This window comes from Salarias fasciatus, chromosome 14 (assembly GCF_902148845.1).
Source record: "Salarias fasciatus chromosome 14, fSalaFa1.1, whole genome shotgun sequence".
Lineage (NCBI taxonomy): Eukaryota > Metazoa > Chordata > Actinopteri > Blenniiformes > Blenniidae > Salarias > Salarias fasciatus.
In genome coordinates this window covers 35,405,012-35,428,284 of record NC_043758.1, presented here as the reverse complement: position 1 = coordinate 35,428,284, position 23,273 = coordinate 35,405,012, and the positions used below count along the sequence as shown (strand labels likewise).

General features: G+C 45.8%; 2 protein-coding genes across 2 annotated transcripts in view; one reads left to right on the top strand and one right to left on the bottom strand.

The window, feature by feature from the left end:
* Positions 1-9,407: 9,407 nt before the first annotated feature.
* tsr1 (TSR1 ribosome maturation factor) lies at positions 9,408-18,926 on the bottom strand. The gene is given in 16 exon segments (XM_030109361.1): positions 9,408-9,659; positions 9,997-10,071; positions 10,150-10,290; positions 10,472-10,588; positions 10,753-10,885; positions 10,972-11,082; positions 11,166-11,325; positions 11,408-11,628; positions 13,679-13,863; positions 14,280-14,424; positions 15,215-15,669; positions 15,779-15,913; positions 16,036-16,141; positions 16,143-16,265; positions 16,349-16,452; positions 18,799-18,926. Coding segments are annotated over 16 exon segments (2,508 nt in total). The 5' UTR covers positions 18,917-18,926; the 3' UTR covers positions 9,408-9,480.
* Positions 18,927-20,911: 1,985 nt separating this feature from the next.
* Positions 20,912-23,273, top strand: part of LOC115400526 (serine/threonine-protein kinase TAO1) — a 13,093-nt gene continuing 10,731 nt past the window's right edge. Inside the window, 1 exon segment of the mRNA XM_075410455.1 lies at positions 20,912-21,046. The gene's annotated coding sequence lies outside the window, so the exon portion shown is untranslated.

The window sequence follows — 23,273 nt, the reverse complement described above, 5'->3', positions numbered from 1 at the left end:
TTATTAACACCTCAGACTCGCTTCTCCATAGCTGTCTGGAGGTGTTTGACTGCGAACTGAATCTGCTGACATTAATTATTTTCCCATCACGGCGAGATGGACGGCCCGCGTCGCAGCGAGACGCTCATCACACTGAGGCCTATTCATGTTTGTTTTGATCACAACAGCAGCTGACAATCCCATAAAGCACGAAAGCCTCGCCGCTTCCTCCTCCGAGCTCAAGGTGCTGAAGTGAAACGGCCTGATCCACCCCAAGAGATTGGTGAAGTGGAGGGGGGTATTGTGTCCCACTTCCACGGCCCACTGATGAACTGGTGATAACCCTGAAGACAGAGGGAGACAGAGAATAGACATCGCATCAAGGATGTGAGCTCGTGTTTCCATACGTGAGCTAAAACAGGGTCCAGTGAAGGAAATGCACCGTGATGTCAGGTGGGGTGTGCCTTTCATAGGTTGTATACAGTTATGGGCAATAAGCTCTTCAGCTTCTACAAGAGCAGTTTTCATTTTTCTTTGTATTTACTAACTCTTGTCTGAGAAATAGTTACAAAAATATGAGACATATGAGTGTTTATGGCCACGAAAGCTTACCATTAAGAATTTTACAGTGATTCTTCATTATAAAAGTCAACTGACAGCCAACTGTGAAGGCTTTTTGAATATGAATCTGAAACAGATCTGTAACTCAGAAACAACAGGCAAGCATTGAAAAGACACTACAGAATGCCTTTGGTAAAATTTAGTGAAATAATATGGCATAAATCAAACCGATGCCAGGAGTTAATGATCCAGACTACAATTTAGATCTTTTTTTTACGAGCATCATAAAGATTATTTAGCTGTTTTCTGGTGGGACACAGGCTTGGAGCACTGCAACAACACATAATACCAGCTGATCTGTTGTCTGATAGTGAATACCTGAACACAGCTGGACAGACTGGATTAAAGCCATGTAAATGGTTTTGATATGATTAATGACGGCATGCATGGAATATCTGAGAGAAAAAGAAGAGTGTGCAGCTCAGTCATAGCTTTAGGGACCTGTGTTCATGTCACATCCGCCGCTCTCACCCCGTCTTGCTTATCTGCCTCTTCATCAGGGTTAGTCCTAAAGAGTCCAAAAATAAATCACAATTTAAAAGACAAAAGTGAAACACTACAGGCATGTTGCTTGATTTCTGTTGTGTTGTGGGTCCCTTGGTACAGCTATTGTCTTGCCAGACAGACTTTATCTTGCTAATCAATCAGCCTCCTGAGGCCAGCGCTGGACATTAAACTGCAGCCTGTCAAAACACAATTCAGCGTACCGTAATGCGAGGCACAGCTGAACTTTTAATGAACTGAAAAACCCTCCAAATTGCTGGTTGTAGGCAATGATTCAATTAAAGCTACGAGAGCTGAGACCCAAACAGAGCTCAGGGAGCCCATCCCAGAGCCGGAGCACGTCTGCTTTCCCAAAGAGCGGCGCTCAGTCCAGGACCAGAGCCGGAGATAAGGCAGGCTGCACGGTGAAATCCCTCCACAGGCTGCAGTCACCCTGTAAATCATTCACCTTTCCCACCATTTCTCCCAGTGTGAGCGCACTGACTTTTTACATACAGTATATATCTTGCTGAGGCTTCTCGGATGTGGAAACACAATGAGTGGCTGCAAAGTCCGAGTGACTGCAGCCAACTTTCGCAGACATCTGTGATCAGATATGCTGCAGGGTCACCAAGCCTCCAGAGTCCAAACCACCTCGTTTCAATTTAGGCTCCGAGTGCAGAATATTACAGTGGTCTGAATATTGCTCCATTTCTGCCTGCCAGCAGAGACTCAGAGCACGGCTGGACAATAGACAGGACAGTCTGAAAGCATCTTAACACCTCGGAACAGACGACACCAGAGTAACGATCTGCACTTTTCTCCAACGCCAGGCCTTTTGCTCGGCCTTTCATTCTCATTAATCATCTCTCTCTCTCTCTCCTTTATCTCCTTCCCTCTTTCTTTTGAGTGGACTCAGTCAGCCACACAGCTCTCCAGATGCTAGCTGTGACCAACCCCACCAGAGCCGACTCACCCCTACAGCACCAAGAACCTCTACAGTACTTTACTCAGACCCCTCCTAATTCATTATAACAGTGGTTTCACAACAGCTCTAGTGCACAAGGCATGCTATTGGAATGATCCCGGGTCCTTTGTGCTTTTAGTGCGTGCTCTATTTACACATCTGGTGGTGATGCCATGATCGGCATCTGAAAAGTAAAAAAAAAACTCGATTTGAGGAAAAATGTCTGATTGCAAAATAATTTCTGGTTTGAGGGCAAAAAAATGACGTCTCAAGGACAGCATGGAGGGGCAGGGGAGAACAGGACCGGGCTTTTGGTTGTTGGTGTAGGTCTTCACAAGATATTCCAGCTTCTTCACATAATCCTGCAACATGCTGATTAGATTAGTGGGTCTTTCCAGGCTGCTGTGCACAGGATGACCATTTACTCATTTGTCCAGTAAAAAAGCATTTACTTGCTATTTTATTTCCATGATCTAGTAGGAAGACTAAATTTATTTATATGCAGTGATTAATTAACTTGTACATTTTTTTGCGCCATTGATAAATGTGTGACTTCACGTAATAGTTCAAAGTGTAATTGAATTTTAAAAAAATGTAAAACATTTTTGAGTAAACCTCAGTAATCAGGTGCTCTTTATTCACAGCCAATACTTGGGTCGAATTGAAATTCACAGTGGAGCCGTATGAGCTGGTCTCAGCATGTTCTTCAGATTACTGTGAAGTTGTCCTGCAGTTGTTATATTCATGTCTCTTTTTATTAGGATGGAAGAGTTGAGGATCATATGATATGACCAAAAGCTGTGGAACAGCTACCGACTGGATCTACGTGTCCGTTCAGTTTCTTTATTGATCGTGCTGTGCAATTAATGCGTCACTCGCCGCGAGCGCTGGATGCCGTCACATGCTGTCAGTGGGTTGAACGAAAGAATAATCAAGTGATTTAACTGATAATAAGTGTAAAAAAAAAAATGTTAGTTGCAGCTGAAGTTGACAGTGTTCTGTAGAAAAACATGAAACCGATGCCGTTCTGGTGTCTCCTGCCCCTGGATGAATGTACGGCCAGTATTCAGCCTCCTCTGAGCTGCAGTTGGCTCTGCACCACCTCCCCAGGGGACAGTCTGGCTCTTCAGCGGCTGAATGCTCTGTTATGTTCATCAGGTGGTTGGCAGCTCCTATAGCTGTTTGTTGCTGAGCAGGCGCAGCGTTGGTTTGCTGAGGGGATTTGTGCGTGTGTGTGTGTGTGTGTGTGTGTGTGTGTGTGTCTTTTGTTCAGAGTTGATCTAAAATGTGAAGTGATACTGAAACCCGATTGAAAAGCTGCAGACGGAGAAATCAGAACAATAAGGTGAATCTGTCAGAGTATCACTGACACACTGTGTCTCAACAGAGATTACAGCATCTTCAGCTGCAGCGTTTCAAAGATCCAGAGGCTCCAGCTGTGCCTGGCTAAAGGGCCAGCCGTTAGCTTTTGCATATGTGCATATCTGTAATCCTAATCCAATGTGTCCTGGTTTCAAGACACCTTCTTGCAGTGAGTGACGTTTAATCCAGCTTTTGCAGAGCTCTGACCAGGATGGACGCCTTAAATCTGTTTTAACTTACCAGTTGAGTCATTCAAAGCAAACCCGTATTTATGATGGCGACCTTGCAAAAGGCAAGGCCGTTTGAAGGAGAAGCAGAAGAGGTGAACAAGATATTACAAAATTAAGAATGTTGGTGCTCTATCAACAGATGAGATACCTGCAAAGTCAGACAACAAACCAAACAAATATGAAATCCAGCTGCAAGAACCAGGAAGCAGTTTCATGTATCTGTGAGGTTATTAATTAGACTAATCAGATTCAGGAATATGAAAAGTCGTTCGATGTGTCATGAGGGCCTGTCGTAATTGTGGCTTTCTCCAACTGCAGATGCTTCTTTCCTTGAATCAATAATGCTAATAGCGTCCTCTGGATCCAGCCTCTGGCACTGTATCAAATAAGACGACCGTGCATGAAGATGCAGTGCAGGGTTTGAAGCTTTGTTTGAAGCATGGTGGCTTCAATCAGAGGAACGACTGTAACGACCAGTGTTCTTGCGGCTGTCCTGATGTCTGCTAATGCCAATTATTTTTGGGGAATTTATATATACGTACATATGCACATCAGTTTCTCCCTGAGTTGCATTGTGGCTGCAGAGAACTGACAAGTAAATGACTGCGATTCTGATAAAAGTAGCTTGAGTCTGTGTTCAGATGGAAATATTGATGGCGGTTGCTTTAGCGTTTAGACACTGATTGCAGCTTAAATACCTGAAATAACATGAAGGAAGAGAACATGTTATTGAAACAGACCAAGACAAGAAACACATGTCGGTCTTACTTGCTGGCATGGTGATTTGAGCTCACTGTTGCCTCTCCCTGAGCTTCAGTGTGAGTTCAATTTATTAATGCATGCATCTCCAACTAGGCTTTCGTGTGCAGCAGGTCACTGCAGTGGGCGTCTGTGCAGCACATGGCCGTCCGATCTGCGGCCTGCGCTCCCTCGTCCCTCTTCATCAGCCTTGCACAGAGCGAGCGTTGGCTCCCTCTCCTCACCCCTCCACCTTCCACTCGCACAAGGGGAAGAGCGAACCTTTTGTTTCTCGCGTCCAACCTGTTCCAGCCTCCCTCCTTTTCTCTCCTTCTCCTCTCCACTGACTCAAATCTCTTTTCCGGCTGAAAGCTGCTGAAAACCATATGTTGTGTGACATCATGAGGGCAGGAAGCAGGCAGAAGGGAATGATAGAGCAGAGCACAGCGGAGCAGAGATTGGCCTGCCAGGTCTCTGAGCAGTGATGTCAGCAGAAAAGCATTCTGGGAGGCCCGCCGGGGGGTGAAAGCAGAGCAGGTTGGACGTTTTTTTTTACTCTAAATTTTACTCCCACCTGGATAATCAGAGGGTGATGGAAGGAAAGTGGCTCGGCAGCGTGCATCCTAAAGGAAATCTTGATGTAATTCGTTGACATTTCAGGTCACGGCCCAGTGAGCCTATTGCACATTTGCTTGCAGGTGCTTTCACAGCAAGAGAATCTCAGGGAGCGTGATTTCAGAGAGATACAAGGTTTGGACTATCTAGATGTTTTGGACTCCTCCAGTGATGTTAAAAACTTCTGCACATCATCTGTCTACCTCTTCCTTTCAGTCGCTGGCAGTCCCAATCTGCTCGCCAGGCTTTATGTCTGTCAGCCTCCCTCCTCCTCCTTTTGTTCTCTGGGTGAACTCTCCGGCTTTGTTGTGAGATCCTGGTCTCCATACCATCACCGCCGCCCCGTCCAGCTCCCCATCGGCACACACAAACACTCAGTTAGCAACTCACACCATCAGCGCCTCACACAAACACACGTGCAATAAAATACCCCTCCGCCCCCCCCCTGATTAATGGCAGACCTGGGGAGTGTGCCAGGCAAGCAGGGAAGGCATGAGAGGAGAGATGGGAGGAGAGCAGAGGAAGGGAGAAGAGAGGCTGCTGCAGCTGTGGTTTTGGAGTCGGTCTCCGCACCCCCTTGCTGCCCCCTCTCCATCTCCTCTCTGGCTCCTCCAGGGACACAGGCCTTGGCCAGGCCCCAGGAACCCGGGAGTCAGGACCAGGCTAAGAGGGAGAAAAGGGGGAACAACAGAGGGAAGGAAGGATATCAGAGGAAGGAGAAAAACAGAGCTGACCTGATATGCAAGTATTGTCAGGCAGCGCCTACATCAACAGGGGAGTGAATGAGGTGTTCCTCAAAAGGTTCCTTAAAAAGGTAGAGGTGTGTAAGATTTCCACAAACACTCCGACCGGTCAAAGTTCGCTTCACAATTTGATACCGGCTCTGTTATTTCTGGTGCATTGAAATGAACCCTGAGTTGTTGCTGACTTGATGACAAAAAAAAACTCCCACCCATCCATCCATCCATCCATGCATCCATGCATCCATCGTCTCTACTGCTTTATCCAACTGATGGTCAACGGGCGTGTCAGGACCGGTCGCCGCTCAGTCACACTACTCCAATTCACACCGACGGGAAATTTAAAGTCACCCTTTCACTTCAAAACATAAAACCACCAAAAGCAAACCTGGACATCTTTCAAATCCTTTCGGTCATCTATGCAAAGCCAGAGTATCGTGCTTACCTGACGTAAAACTTTTAAACTCCCATACTAACTGAAGGCGCATGTGGCGTGACCAGAACTTTTCTCATTTCTGTGCTGCAATATTTCAAATTTCCAAGCTAAGTTAAATTAGTCACTTAAATCCCCTCATAAAATACTCCGACGGTGCACACACCGTATTAGACCTGTGAGGCTGAACAGATCCTGATGTGAAGCTAATTATTTCACAAGTAAACAAGTGAAAAAAGGGAAAAACACTCTTTCTTAAGCTAAAGATAAATTCTGATTAGGATCTATATTCAAGATCCAAACTGACTGTGATCATTGTATAAACACACTCTGGTTCTCTGTTTACAAAACTGAAGAGTCGTGCAGAAAGCCAGGTTACGCAGCAACTCGGCATGAATTTCTTAATTACTTAAAAAATGTATATTTTGTAAAACAGAAAAAAACGATCATATTTGAGTAAACAGTTCATGCATGTGAGTAGACCTTATTACTTTGAAGGTAATTTGACAACAAAATTTAAATTTAAAATCCCTTTGCACACAGTTACACTCTGAACTGTAGACAGTGAAATACTAAATAAAATCCAGATTGCATGCGTAAAGGACATTGAACTCCTTGAGAGAGAAAAATTTCAATCAAAGCGTAATTTTGCTCGGATCAACTCTTGAAACTGAACTCTGCGTTTGCTAAGGACAGAAGAGACAGGGCAGGATTTACCGGCCAGCAGATAGACAAAACGTCCAGAGGAAACAAGACTTTCGCTCTCCGCTCGGCTGGCTCCTCTTCAGCAATCTTGTCACGAGCATTTGTAATAAATTCAACATTAATAAGAACAGAAGTGGAGATTTTTTTTTTCCTTTAGCTGTGAAGACGATGTGGTTTTTCATGTTTAGGGAGGTTTTTACAGAGGGATCGTCCCTTTGAAAGAGAGATAAGCTTATCTGCTGTGAACTCCATGCTAAGTGTTATGCATGAGCCTGTGTCTTCACTGCCTGACTCCACATGTATGGGATGTTTGGGTCTGACGGTGCGTGATTGGACGGTCAGTGTAATTTGCTGGGCCTTGCTGCCCTGCAGGCCTGTGTTGGTGTGTATCCGAGGCCTTCTCCCCTCCCTCTCTCCCTCCTCTGCTGCTGGGTGTTTTATGCGCTGTGTGCTGCGGTGCGGTGACCTCCCTCTCACCCCGGTGCCACCCAGCCGGTGCAGGATTCAGGCACACATGGCCCCTGCCAAAACCCCATAGCGCCACATCTGCAATCCATAAACGCCAGCCACTCTGGTTCTCCCGCTCCCTCACCCACTCTGCCTCAGACTCTCACACGCCTCCATTTCACTCGCTCTCTCGCTTTTTTCACCCACCAGTGTTTAAGTTTAATTTTCAGACTCCATGCATTCCCCTTTTTCGCATTCCTTCGACTCCTTCCTCCCACCACTTCTGGCTTTATTCATGCTGAACATCAACTAACTCTTCTCCTTATCTTCCACTCCCTCTCTGCCCCTTCTTCTTTCCTTCCGTTTCTGCGTCCGCATCCAACGGAAAAATCTCTCACCCATTATATCTTCGGCGAGAGCCAGCGAAGTGTGGTGGCAGCGAACTCGGAACCACAAGACATTCCTGGTCCAAACAGCGCTAAGTCACCGGCGTTCACATCCTCTGCCGGTGGCCCGTGCCAAACACGCACTTCACTTATGGGCTGGATGCAGTCTCGCCACGCTGCAGTCGGTCCCCGGACGGCGAAATGTTTATCTGTTTCAAATTGATAGTGTCAGGGAAAAATGTAGTGTACACATGTAAATGCTGTCGGTTTTTGTATGTGTTACTGTAAGAGCGTTCTCCATCATGGGGTGACTGAATTCCCCCACCTCCTCTCAGCTTGAACTGCTGGCCACAGCGGAACACACCCCTCCCCTCAGCTTCCACTAGACGTGTTAGACACATCACAAGCATGCCCTCGCCTTAATACATGCAAAAAAAAAAAGAACAGCAAAGAAATAAATTGAGTGTTACCACAAAACTGTCAGGAGCCCCCCCCGTGTGCAATTCAGACATTTGTCTTCCTCGATTGTATTATCTTTTTTCTGCAGCTTTTTTTTCCACCGTAATCAAATAAAAATGCAGAGAGTGAACTTTTGTTCCCCTTCTTCTCTTGGATCATGTTCTCCTCTCCATCCCCGAGTCTTCACCTCCTGGTTTCCCAGACATATTGGCATGCCTCTGTGGTGCAGTCCCAGCAGAGTCCGCCGATGAATCATGTTGCTGCAGGCACGCAAGAGCTCAGTTTTTATGATAAATATTACAATTCGTAAATCAGTGTTTTCCTAAGCAAGAGAGTTTGGGACAGGGAAGAGCGCAAAACCGAACAGCTTCAAAACAACAGAGGATGTGACCAGACTGTGTGAGTGTGTGTGAGAGTGTGAGCTATAAAGAAGGCTGCAGGTCAGACCAAGACCACCATGTAGAGGAAGAACAGTGTGTGTGTGTGTGTTAGGCTAGTAGGAGGCAAAGTATTATCAGCACTTCTATAATTCCAGTCACTCCGGTTATAAATGACATCAGGGAAAGTGGCAGGCCTGTTTGGAAAAATAATTGTTTTTGAAGCTGTTATTTGCTCTCACACTGATGTAATGCTGGCAGTGGTATTTATTCAGTGTTTGGCATTTTGCAGCATTGTTTCTTCATACTACGTCCAAACCTATTCTCCGGTAAATCCCACTGAAGGACGTCTGTGATCACCCTGAGAGCCACCATTTCTCCAAATCTTAATGACCAATTTTGGATTTGTATGTATAAAAGCCCAGCTTGGGTGTTCTTTTTCCATGATTGCACTTCTTTGAATGTCAGACATTATCTATATAATAATTCTATCCCAGTTCTTACATGTGAAGGCAGCTGCAGGCGCCCAGTCAGACGTTCAGGGCTTCACAGGGCTGCCAGTGTAATGATCCTGAAGCCTGACTAATGTTCAAATCATTGCTGACTAGCTGGTTGTTTGGAAGCAGCTCATGGATTTGTTTAATCAAACTACTCCTTACACATTCTGCAGTGGAGCAGCGAAGTTACTCATACCGGATCTTGACCCCATTAAAAAAAACAAAAATAGAGGGAGAGCAGCTCTACAGAACAGTGAACAAGTTTCATTAATTCTTATTTATCGCCGCCATCTAGTGGGAAGAACCAACTCTGCAGCATGTTAAAGGCTTGAAATGAGAGCAGCGGTGAAACAGCTTTGGATGAAAATTGTTTTAATTCCACACACACACACTGCAGGCTTCGAACGTCTGATGTGATCGTACTGACACAACATCGATAAATCACTCCATGTCCAAGTCACTGACGTCCACGGTGACCTCTTTCTTCACCCAGGGTAACGTCGGGGGCACGTAGGGGTCGTACGTCCAGCGGGGGTAGACTCTCTTGTACAGATTCATCAGGACCGTGTCTTGAGAACGCAGCTGGTTATCGAACACACACTTCATGTGACCGTGTGTCCCTGGAAGAATTCACAACGGCAGTTACACTTCAGAGGACAACGATCTTCCCAGGAATCACCAAACCTTGAAAGTAGGAGACGACTAAAAGTGTCTCCACATTTGAGTGCGATACGATTTTACGTTAATTCCATTTCAGATCATCTGTACTGGGAATCACAAGAGCGTAGTGCTGCTCACTTTCACCTCATGTGCAAGTTTAAAAACATATTTCCTTTTGAAAAGCTGATTTTTTTTTTTTTTACTTATTCACTCAGTAATTTCCAGATAAAATACCTTATCTATATCGTCAGTATTTCTCCTTCACATCTCTACTTCCTGTTCGTCAGGTTTCCTCACCTAAAGCCTCCTTGATGTGACCTCTCCGACCCCACTTTGTTCGCAGCTCCACTGGTTTGAACCACATGATATCATCTGCAACAGAAAAGCAGCATGAAGGCCGCCGTCGAGCCAGACTTCACCGGTCTGTGACGAGCGTCTGCTTCCTCTCACCCCTGTTGAAGAACATGTAGCGGACCACCGCTGAGCGCCGGTTGATCTTAAACGGGTGTCCGCTCAGCACGATCCTCTTCAGCACCACGCGCTGAGGGTCGCAGCTGAGCAGGCTGCCGGTGGCCACCAGGTCCTGGATGCCTAGAAAGATACGATCAGGGGACACAGGCTCAAAATGCCAGCAGAGAATCAGCTTAAGTGGATAATTAAATGAAACAATTAAACCGGCAGCGGGATGGATGGTCAAAAGTTCAGCGCGAAGGCCAGCTGGGCACTAATTAAATCCAGCTAGTTCAAGGAGAAACACGACTTCTCATCGTACCGTCGCTCCTCTGTTTGAAGAGCAGGACTCCGGCGGGGGGGAAGGTGATGGGGGCGTAGACGGACACCACAGTGGGAGCGTCGGGTCTGAGGAAACGCTCCATCTTGTGTTTGTCAGCTGAGGGACAACACAGTCCAGTGATTAGTGGGACATTCGAATCAGATCACTTGATTTCACTCGAACAGCACATTAACCGCACGTCTAAACAAAGATCAAGCTTTGCACCGGGACCAGAGAATACAGCGAGGCGCAGAAAACACGTTTTAATAGACAAATCAAACCTGACGTGTGCTGAGAGAAGATGGGAGAAGCACGAAACCTCCGAAAGCCGCAGTGGAAAACGAGCTCCTCTTTGGACTTGATGGGCTCCGTGTTGCTGGGGTGTCGGTGCACCAGGACGTGCATCACTGACATCTGTGCACAGGAGGAGGCGGAGGAATGAGGCAGGTCTAACGAGGCTTCCAATGCGAGTTCAAACACGGGTTTCTGAATGTCGGCACCTTCTGCTCATGTGGCAGGAGAGACACCAGCACCAGAGGCCGGCCCGACTGGACGCTCTCCATCACGGAAACGGGAACATCGACGACGTGCAGGGTGACGTACCAGCCATCCTGGAGTCAGGAAGCAGAAAACCCAGTGAGGAGACCAATAAGCCCTGTGAGAGGAGAGGCTGCGGACGGTGAGGTTTCAATACCATGGCTCCGTCCTCCTCGGCCGCAGCCTCAGCCAGGATGTGGCGGCGGGTGCGTTCGTAGCTCTGGAACTGGAAGATGCGCGAATAGTTGAGAGGCAGGTTCTCCATGGGGTCCCAGGGCGAAGACCGGAAGCTCTTCAGCCCTCTGTAGCGCTGGAACCTGGAGGCGGAGACGCACGGTGAGGCCGGGCTGCCGACAACACGCCGGACACCGACAGCCGAGCGGAGAAAACATGGCCGACCTGATTCTAGCAGCGACGTCCAGCGGCGTGTCCACCTCGTCGGGGAACATCTCGTGGGACCGAGCCTCTCGGTACACTTTCAGGCCTTCTTCTTCTGCCTCTTCGTCCATGTGGTCGTCGTAGCGCTGATCCGCTCCGGCTCGCTCTGTGGAGCACAGCTCCTCCTGCTCCTCCTCCTCATCGTCCTCCTCTTCGTCTGAGGCACAGCCTGAGCCTGGATCCTGAGCACAGCACATGAAGAACAACCCCGCTTCAACAAGATTTTCCTTGACGTGCACCTTTACTAAAAACGTCTTTTTTCCATTCAGATTTTCAACTTAATCCAAAATGTATCATTTTTATTGACATTCTGAACATCTTCCTGATTTCTAAACACCAAATTCATACTTTAATGTTTATTTAACTGCTATTCTTGGAATAAAACATCAGAAAAAAATTCTGTATAAACCCCAAAATGCAAAAGTAAGATGACTGAAGTGTAGTTTTAAAAATTCTGTGCTTTTTTCACAATGATTCCACTGGCACCTCAAACGCTCACTTCACTGTCCCATGCTGAGGTTTCGCCTCATTATTACAGAGCAAATTCAGTCTGTAAAATGAGGCCGAAGTATTTTATAGAAACAATGATTCGCCGCACATGTTGAGAACCCAAGCACAGTCAAAACCAATCTAAGAATAGAAACTGTAATTGTATAATAGCCAACAAAAAGCCAAAAGCAGCTGAGCCACAATAAACAAACGCATACACTGAATAATAGTATTTGTGTCTGTGTGTGGATGTGATAAGGACCTGCCAGAATTCAAATGAAGGGATTCCTGATTTTGCATGAATTTAAATGTAACTCAGGGTGCGCTCGCTCATGACCATCTTTGATCCAGGATATTGATTCTTATCCGAGTATCTAGAAATTCAACTTTCCTGATGTGAATCATGAAAGGAGACGCACCGCGATCCCTCCACTGGCACATGAGAGGAGAAGTCAGACGTACGAGAGGAAGCTCAGCGTGAGGCTGATTCACAACCTTCCCGACATCCTCGCCGCAGTAATAATAATCATCATCATTTGAAGTACCCCTTCCCCTATTGTTACCCTTTCCTAAATCCATATTCCTGTGTGCTGACCTCCACATCAAATGCAACGCCGATCGGAGCGAACCCGTTGCATAAGGAGAGCTTCCCCAACTTCTTTTCAAGCACAGATGGAAATAAATAAATGGTGGACCCCTCCCTCCGTCCAGACGGGAAGCGGCGTTCACAGGGCAGGAAGACGGGGGGCTTCTCTCGGGACTCCTGCTCCAAACACTATTGTTGCGGTGAGCAGCCTGGCACTGCAGGCCCGAGGCAGACGCTGAGAAAACAAACGGCGCGCCGACCGCGGGTCACGTATGCACCGGCGCACCGCGGCGGACTCTCCTGCTCACCCTCCGTGACGCTACACCGTCTGACCTCCGCCGCGGCGTCGCCATGGCAACCAGGAGCAGCTGTGCAAACTAAAACTCGAGGTGTGTTCATGCTGGACCCAATCACAGTCGCAACAGGACACTAGGCGCAGCAGGATGGACTCCTGCTAAAAGTCATGTGATCCCTGAGTGACTTCCTGTCAGTGATGCAACATTAAGATGGTCATATATGAGGGGGGTGAGGTGGTTCATCACTCATCACAGCAGCATTCCTGTTCAACCCCAACGGAGTTTCCATGTTCTGCCTGAGCACTCCCCTCACCCCACCCACCACGGATGTGTTTTTTTTTTTTTTTTTTAGAGCGGTCCTCTGCCAATCCAAAGGTTTGTGGCTTCATCCTCCATCTTCACCCCGCTGCTCTGGAGTGTGAGTGGAGGAGTGAACGGCTTCATGTGAAAAGCGTGCCGAGACTGTCAAAGTGCTCAAATCAGCTAATGAAGCCAGTTCATTCACTTTGCTGAACTTGGCTGGGAGGCTGTTTCTGATCAGTGGGCCAGAAAAGCCTCTCTGTCAGGTGGAGTGGAGGTTTGTGATCAGCGCCGCCTCCCAAATCGCCTTTGTAATGAGTAAAATTAGCTCGCAGCCTGAACTGATCCACTACACAGGAAACTTTATCAGCGCTCCTCAGTGGAAACCGAGAAAGTTCAAGGTCAACCTGCAGGCATTTATTTAGCTTACAAAACACAATGAGTTATCAAGCAACTCGTTCTCACACTCCTGGATGTCTTTAAAGCCGCCGGGATTCAAACCCTGGTCCCTTCCACCAGGCTACTCGGGACTCATGTTATAAAACTAGATTAAACGTGTACCTGAGAGTTCTCCTCGTCGTCTCCATCCATGGCTTCATCCATCATGTCGTCACCATCATCATCATCATCATCGCTGCTCTCTTCATCCACGTCACCGTTCTCCTCCTCTTCGTCAACGATCCACGTGGCCTGGTAGTCCGACGTTCCTTTGGGAACCTTCATCACGCGCTTGTTCTTTCTGGCCTCTGGAAAGACAAGACAAGCGTTGAATAAAGGTTCATAGTCTCATGGTTCTCCGGCCGGTCAGACTGTTTACGGTTAAGTCTAAAGGATCAAAAACAGCTCATTAACAGTAGATGGCATCACAGCTGCTTCTGTAGAATCTGTTTTGATAATCATGGTGTGATCGTCACACCACAGTTCTATATAGAGCTGTAGCAGAGTGCGACATGAGTCAATGTTTCTGTGGAGTCTCTTTCAACACGGCAGTGTCTGATCACACGAAGGCTCCTTCAGACCTCTGTGACTTTTAATCTCATTTCAAAACAACACCAATCCAGAGGTGCAACTCCACGAAACCAGGCGATTCTGCGGTGTTTCACACAGAACAATGGTTCCTGTTTTCAGCCACATTAGCATCTGAAAATTGCCGTTTCTGCACCTTCGGCTTCCAGCAGCTCCGTTTCCGTCGGCCAGGTCTGCTCTCCGTCCATGGGGTCCACCTCTGCCTCGGCCTGCAGGCTCTCCCGGCACGACGGGTCCGCCTTCATGAGCACCCGCACAGGAGCCTCGCCCTCACCCCCGTCCTGCACGGCACACGGGTCAGCGAGCGCATCCAGTCAGAGGACCGGACAATCCAGACCGCGGGTCTGCAGCGTGTGGCTCGCCCTCCCCCTGAAGCTTTCACTGAATTACACCCTGATAAATGCTTCTTCTAATTTTCATTTTCACAACAAAACAATTCTCAAAAGGACTTGTGTCTCTCATGCAAAAAGTACAACAACTAAAATGGAAAAAATATGGGACAAAAATGGGAGGAAAATGCAAAATAAATAAATAAATAAATAAATAACATAAAATGACTACAATTTCTAAAAGGTAAAATAAAAAAAAAGCATACAAAACTGAGAAAAAGAGCCAAAATGGTTAAAACAGATTAAATATCAACATTGTTGGACCAAAAATTGCTGAAAAAGAAGGTGACAGAAAAACAGCTGAAAATACAGCAAAATGTTTACCACTGTGAATTGGAATTTAAATTCCTAAAATGCAAAATAAGATAAAGTTCTTGTACGAAATCTAAATCATATTTGAAACTTTATAAGCTGTCAGCCTCATTTTAAAGGTCAAACATGTTTTGTGGCTCCAGTTAAATCTGATTTGGTGAAAAGTCACAAAAATGCTCCTCTGATCTCGAGCCACATGAAAAGCTTTTCTTAAAAAACAAAAATGACTTCTTAATCTTTCACACTTCCCTTTAGCTGAGTGGTTGGTGGAAACGGTTTCGCAGTGTGATAAACTCTGAATAGATGCTGCTAAACACAGACGTGGAGGGCATCGTTCAGTCACTGGAGAGTAAAAAAATGAAAATCCTACCATCATGTCCACGTCTCCCTCTTTCCCAGGCTTCGCGGGCCTGGCTGGGGTCAGGTGGAGAGGCAGAGGGTCTGGCGGCGCGTCAATCTGACTCAGCTGAAAGTCTCCGTGCCCGCTGATGTGCACGAGCCTGTCGACCCGCAGCGGACGGCCACGGACGTATCCGGAGACGCGCAGGGTGCCCAGGCCCGTGGCCCCGCCGGCCGCCCCCTCGGCGGGGCTGTTGGGGGTAAACGTGACCTGCTGGGCCAAAAGGTGGGAGCGCCTGGAGCGGAAGCCCAGCTTCCTCTGCCTCTGAGCACCCAGGTGTCGGAGCAGCAGGGTGGCGTCTTGCTCGCTGTCCAGCGGGAAGAGGCGGGCGTCCGGGAATCGAACTTCGGTGATCTTTGACAAAGCTCGCCTGGACTCAACCCTCTTTTTCACAGGAAGGTCGGCCACACCCTGACACACCAGTGCTGCGTGGGATTCGGCAGAGACACAAGAACTTGTAAAAAAAAAAAAAAAAACGACACTCCAGAGGAACGAAGAGCCAACATTTGAATGAGCGGAGGGACTGAGACTCACCGTGGCTGGGAAGGCCCTGAGCGAACAGACAGGAGAGGCAGTAATCCCCGTAGGCGTCCCAGGCTTCAGCAGAGTCCAGCACAAACACCAGGCTGTCTGCAATCTTAGCCACGTCCAGCAGGGAGTGCATGTCAGCTGCAGAAACCAGAAACCAGTGCAGAAACTTCACATCAAATAGTAAAATCCCAGTATCTTCATATCTTCGACATTATTTTCACACATCAACTTCAGTGTTTCCGAGCAGCAGCTGTTCTCACCTGTGCTGAGGCTCAGGAAGATGAACCTCTGTTTGAATCGGGGCAGGATCAGCCCGAAGCTGTCGCCGACTCCACCGACGCACTGCTCCTGGTGCACGACCCCCCCCGGCGCCGTCTCCACGCAGCAGTTTGGTGACGGCGCCGGCGTCCGCCCCGGCGTGCAGGGACACCACGGCCACCAGGTGAGGAGGCCCGTCCCTGCTGCCGAGCCGTCGCTTCTCCGTCAGGACCTGCCGACGCAAACAGACGGACTGAAACTCTGCAGAGGATTCCAAGAAATAGGATCCACGAAGAAACAGAAATAAGAACTCACCTGGTCCTTTTTATTCCTGCGCAGCTGGTTTGCTTTGTGCCGGCGGTCCATCTTCCGCAGCTCCTTCCTCTGTTTTTTAGTGAGCGTTATCACCGACACTCTGCCTGTGAAGCAGTTCAACGGAAACACTGATTGCTGTACATCACAGAGGAGTAGATTTACACACTGAGCATCAAACTGCAGGCTGATTTCAACACTTTACTGCACAATGTAAAACGGACAGCAACAGACGCTCTGACAGTATGATTTATTTAATGGAAAACTGCACACATTCACTGTTATTGTTCGGACTAAGGCTCTACTGTGGCGTAGTGGTCAGCACTGGTGCCTCACAGCAACATTATTCACGGTTCAAAATAGTGCTAAGTTTGCATTTTTTGGATTTGCACGATAGTTTTCTCCAAACACTCTGGTTTCTTCCCAGAAACTAAATATATGGAACAACTATTGCCATGCACATATTAAGTTAGTTAGTTTCAAATATAAACCAAAATCCTGCTGCTCGAATTAGAATTCATAACAAGATAATGGAGGCTTTGTGTTGCAGCATCACATCAAGCAAACGGATTACACTGAAGTGGTGTTTAAGTAGGTGAGATCCCTGAGGTGAAACGTACGACTGAAATCTGTTGTCGACATGTGAACAGGTGCACATTGTAATTATGACGGATGTCTACAATATCTTGCCTGCTTGAAAACATGCGGCGAGCTGAAAGCACTTCAAAAGCACCTGCAGAGCGCACTGCAGTCTCACAACAGAGCAGCCGTCTTCACTTTAAAATCATGAGACTCGTTTTTCTGAAGATTTCACTCTGGATCGCCCAGTTGTCTCATAACTTTGATGGGAAATTCTTAGCATCCACATTTCTGAAACACTTCAATAATCCTAAAGCATTTGTACAAAAATCAAAGTAGTGCATAGGACAGCTTGAACTAATCAGGTTGGAATAACATCACAGAGAACCAGCGTCATAATCACACATTCTTCAAGTGTCTCCATTATCAAATACTGTGTCATCGACACGCTTCATTTGAGATTTTTAACACGTTTTTTCATACTGCAGTATTCTCCACTTAATATACATTAATTACTGCATCTTTTTCCCCGATATTCACATGTTCCGTTTCACAGTCAGCTTGTCACCCATCAGGAGAACATGTTAAACCGTTCATAACAAAGTCTGCTCATACAATTCAAGTGTCACAACAGAAATAGAGGTTTGGCACACCAATTATTGTAGCCCGGGCTACAGGCCTCCTGTGGATCAGATTGTTTATAATCAAGTATAATGTAGTTGTAACCAGAGATTATCAAAGCAGATTGTTTTCTGTTATTTACACCTCCAACACATATCAATTGCCAATCCTCACTCACTGAATTCCACTTGCTGATTATTGTTGCCTATTTAAACCGGTCTATTTAAACGTCTCTGCTTCTAAAGATGTTTGCATGTGACAATCATCCCACCATAAAAGACTTTGCCATTAAAACATTTTCATACTTTAAATTTAATGAGCAATCAAACAGGAGTACATAATCTGAGACCAGTCAGAGCTCCAGCGTGTGCACCCAGCACTGTTTTCTAAAATGGCTTTGGCTCATTAGTCATGTTTGCAACTAATGAATTGGAGAAGGGGATCATTGCACTTCATCATGCCTCTGCCTGGGTGTTGTGTCATGGCATTATGTTCCTTCAGGTGTATATATACACACAAACTCACTGGCCACAAAGAGGTAGCAGCCCTTTGATAGAAGATTTCAAAATAAGCTATCCAGATTTTGCTGTAAATCTGGATGAAGGAATGCAGGCTCCAGACAAAATCGTGGAATTTGCTAATTGTACATTTACAGTAATGAGCAGAGACACAGGTGGCTTTTATGTTGTTCACAGGAAATTGATGAGAGCTTCCCAACTTTGCTGCCATAATAAGATTAGCACGCCATTTTCTGAGATATCTATGCATAAAAGGGAATGCCACTGTAGGTGAAGACACTCCATTAAAGAAAAAAACACCTTTAACTTTTGTTATAAATATATTGCAGTATTTATTCTTGCTGGTGGCATTTACTATGACTGTACAGCTGCACCGTGCTGCTTACAACACGTTTCACCTACGTGATTATTTATAACATATGCATTTTGACTTGCAAATTTTTGAAAAATGAACATTATAAACGCAAACAGGAGATTTTGGATGGAGAGAAACTCAGATCAGATCGCAGCCTGTTCGTGACATCTGACTGGTTTCTCTTGAACAGAAACAGATCAGTGAACGATATGCACAACCCTGTTTAATTAAATATAAGACGCGACATTTCTGACAAGCACTCAGACCTCCTGAACTTCTTCTGGGGAAGCAGAAAAGTCAACACGTGTGTTTGCAGAGGCCACGGTCGACAGCTGCAATCGCACTATTTAACCCGCCGCTAAGCAACGAACACGCCTCACCTTTGTTTTCTCTCTCGATTTCACCTTTCGTCCGATGCTTTCCATGTTTGTGCTCTTTGTTTTTCTGTTTGTAAATACCGGCTCTGTGGCCTTGTTGTTTCTCGCCGTCGGCAGCCATCTTCCCCACGTGGGAGAGTCGATTGGTTTACTTCCGCTGTCGTCACGACGGGGGCGTGTCCTCGCAGCTCCTCCCTTTAAAAAAGACGCACTAGCTTTGTACAGGATGTTTGGTTTGGAAGGAAAGTAGTAGCAGCTCCCTTGTGTCATCCCATGTGATTTAATCCCGTTTCTATTCGGTCCCTGATGAGTCAGACTGTTTTTCAGCTATGAAATGCTGGAGTTCACCAGAAGTGAGACGTCTGTACACAAGAGCAAGCTGCAACCTGAAAGTGTTACTCTGGAAACTGCCTGGAAGAAAAAGGGCACGAGGAATGAATCTGGGATAAGAGACAGAACTGAGTTCACTGCTTTGAAAATGAAATGAAAAATACCAACGAAAGACTGATCAACTGAAACTGCTTTCTGACATGTGTCACTAATACAGATGTTGTTGCTACAGTGATAGTCATATTCCACTATCAGAAATGAAACTTGATAATTTTGTTGATTAATTTGATGCTTAATTAATGATGAAGTTATGAGCTAAGCTTCTCCTCAGAAAAAGTTTTTCTTTCCAAAGTATTACAGTATGATACATGCAATGTATTGGGTTTCAGTGTCTTCCCCCCTGGATGTTGTTTGATGTTCAGTTCCTGTTTCTGCTTTTGGGAAGTTCATGGAGTTCGCATCTGTATCAAGAATATTCCCAGTCTGATTCCAGGTGGCCATTTTTCTGAAGATAATCCATGGTTTTTCCAGATCAGGGTGGATTTTCTGTATGCTCACTTTTTCTCATATAGTCCAAAGACATAGGCAATTGGTCGTATTTTCTGAGTTTATTTATTATTTTATTTGATCATTAATTGTCCAGACTCATGTAATCATTGTGAAAATCGGGTTATCTATACTAAATGCACAATTATTTCTCTGCTTTTAGAGTTCTGAAGCAGTTTATTTCACACTAGATGGTCTTACTGTTATTTTCTCATCCTGCACCCTTTGTAAAGGTTTGTTTTGTATACTTCATGTAATTGGTGTTATTTGTCCGTAATCAAACTGTATAAATTGGTTAAATACTAGATTTCAATAACTCAAGCATACCCAGTATAATCACAGATAGAGATCAATTGTATCATGATGAAAAAAAAAACACTGAAATATTGAAAATTAAACCTACTAAGTTTATATGCATTCAAACACTACATACAAATTTATCAATATACAGATTTTACTGAAATAACCATTGCATCATGGTTTATTTAAATGTAGTAGTTCATATATTTTATTACACTGTAGCTAATGTTTTTCTGGTATTAGTTCATTAAACATCTATCTATCTTTGTGTCTTCTAATGCTGTTATTATCATTATCTATCCATACTCTTTACCACTTAAGGTCAGCAGTCCATCACGAGGCAAATACACACTAGACTGAAGGGAAATCAACTCATGTCAACAATTAGCCTCAAACATGATTTTGGACTGTGTGAAGAAACTGGACCTGGTGAAAACACATTGATGCACAGAGAGAACATGCGAACTCCCAGTACTGTAGTCAATACCACGGAGTCTGAGGTTGAGTCAAGACTGAAACCACGTCAAGAGGATGAAAAAGTAGTCTGGATACCAATACTGTTATTTGTTCAACAAGACACATTTCACACAGTGCAGAGGGAGTCGTGTTCTTCCTGGCTGCAGTCTTCAAGTTGTTGTTTTTTAACGGTGTGGGAAAGTTTACAGCAGCAGGGCGGAACTGCTGTTTGTGTGGAAGAAGGAAGAAGACGGGAGCTGAACGCCCCGGCCGGACGCGGACTCGGCCGCCTCTCGGTTCCTGGGTGTTTTGGAGGCGTTTGAACTTCCCTCACATTTTCCCCTCCGTGTTTTCACGAAGGGAGGCGGCGGCTGAGGAGCGGCCGGCCAGCCATCTTTGGAGCGGACTACTGGCACTCCGCTCACTTCCAAGGGTGTGGATTTTAAACTGGAGTAATTCACCCGATGCGCACGTCTAATCGACTGACAGCACCAGGAACCGCGAGGATTTGACGCACGACGCTGCCGCGCCTGGGATGAAAGTGGGGGGATAGCGTGATAATCCCAGACTGTGTTGAAATACACGGCGGCTTCCTGAAGCCCGGCCTGTCAACCGGAGGGTGAGCTCCTGCTAATGGCTAAGCTAACTTAAGCAAACATCACACAGGTTGGCTAACTAACTTAGCATTATCTGACCGGAGACTCCAGCTAAGGTGGTTTAACTCACTTTATTCGTGTAGTTGTTGGTTTTTCCATGCTTTGTATGCGTCGTCGTGATTGTTGGGACAGTTTCATGATGTGACACGTAACTTGGCTAACATGAAGTTGGTGTGGAGCTAACATCTCAGGCTAGCCGCTGGAAGCTCCTGAAAGCTCTGATTTGCCTCGCACATTTCAGAGCTCAGGAGGGATTTTACACTTTAAGCTGATAGAAAGTGACAACTCTCACATCTCACTCACAACACTTTTCCAAGTTCACACGTGCTTAGAATCACATCCAAGTCGTTATATAGACTGACATCTGAACAGCGGTGTAATATGGAGGCAGGGTTGTAACACAGTGGCATGGATTAGGATCAGTTTCATCACTTTGAACAGGATCGCTGCTGCAGGTTTTGGTTATAATGTAGGTATGGCGGTATAGACCATGGGTGGTCCATGAGACAAACTGCCCCCTGGGCACAGACATATAAAAGCCCCCCCTTCTTGATGAACTCCCAGGCACATTGGACATTATCATGTGATTCAGGACAACAGCTCTGACACAAACTGCATTTGCAGAATAATTGCTTTTCATCAACAAGTTGTGCTTAATTAGTAATTTTTCGGGTGTGTAGACTGTGATTCTCCCCATAACATGTTATAACCTGATTATAGCATGATAAACTGCTTTCAATAATATATTGGAGCTCACACACATTAAATGTCAACCTCAAACATACATGGATGAATAGGCATCGCTTATATGGTGCATTTTCTGCTCCTCTGTGGTCTCGAAATGCTTTACACTGTTAGTCACCCATTCGAGGAAGTGTTTGGGGTGAGACAGTGTCTTGCACAAGGGCCCTTTGATAAGTGGGTAGGGGGAGATAGTTGATCAAACCGCCAACCTTTGGACAAGTCACTTCACCAACTGAGCCACAGATTTCCCAAAACAGTGTTATTAAAATAAAACCTCTTTGTCATCAAGAGCCTCTGGACAGCTGGAATTGGTTTTTACATCCTTGTGTGTGTATTTTGTCTTTACATTTGTTTGACTTCAACAGTTCGAAAGTGACACCTTCATGTACACACTCCAACTCAACTCGTGATGCAACTGCAGTGAGGAGGGTTGCCGCAGACTGAAACATGTCAGGAGTAACAGTGGTAGGATAGATGTGTATCCACAGAGAAACACAGGCCCAGTCTAACTCGATTGTTGTGCTTGAGGTCGGTTTGAAAAAAAAACACTTCCTAAAACATTACAAAAAAAAATTCTTTGATATGTGTTGGTAATGCTGATTCAACAGCTGTATTTTGTCTTGGCACTTTCTGTACTTCACACGGTTGATCTCAGAACGCCGATTTCAATTGGAAGTTGTAATGTTTGTATGAAGTAATGCGAGTTGTGATAAGGAAGAAATTCACACAGTCAAAATGCTCACCAAGGCCTATTCCTGTCTCTCTATAGCTGCGCAAACAGGAAATGCAGTGCAGTGAGAGCATACATTGAGAATTCCAACTTTCCAGCTTTGTTGTCCTGTCTAGCTGCATTCTTGTGTGTATGCACGTGCGTGTGTGTGCATGCATGCACGCGCTTCGGAATGCAAGGGTGTTTATGAAGGTATCAGTTCTCATCACTCACTTCTGACTTCACGTGCTCACTGTTGAAAATGCTGTCATGAGGGATGACAACAAAGCTCATTCATGAGCGACAACGTGGTGAAGAACAATGGCAATAAAGAGGCACAGTCCCTCGTGGTAATGAGCCTTTACTTGAGGCTGTGTCTCTGTAGAATAGTGAGCTGTTCAGTGATACTGTGAGACAAAAGATGTCTGCCTGAACTGGGGGCTGATTCTCCCAGGGCTGGGAGAAGTCTTATGACTTGAGCGTCAGCTCTGCATCTGTTTTGCGAGTAATCATCTGAGCCACATGGACTCAGTAAATGCTTTAGTTACCTATTTTTTATTATATATCTACTGTTTACCACAGTGAAGCTGCACAAACAAAAAAAAAGGTCCAATAATAAATGTTGACAGTGGAGGTGGCCGCTTGAATTCTTGCCTCTTCTGAAAAGTTTGTAGAAAAAAAAAAAAAAAATGACAACAAGCAAATAAATGCTAAAGTAGACACACGTGTTCTTCATA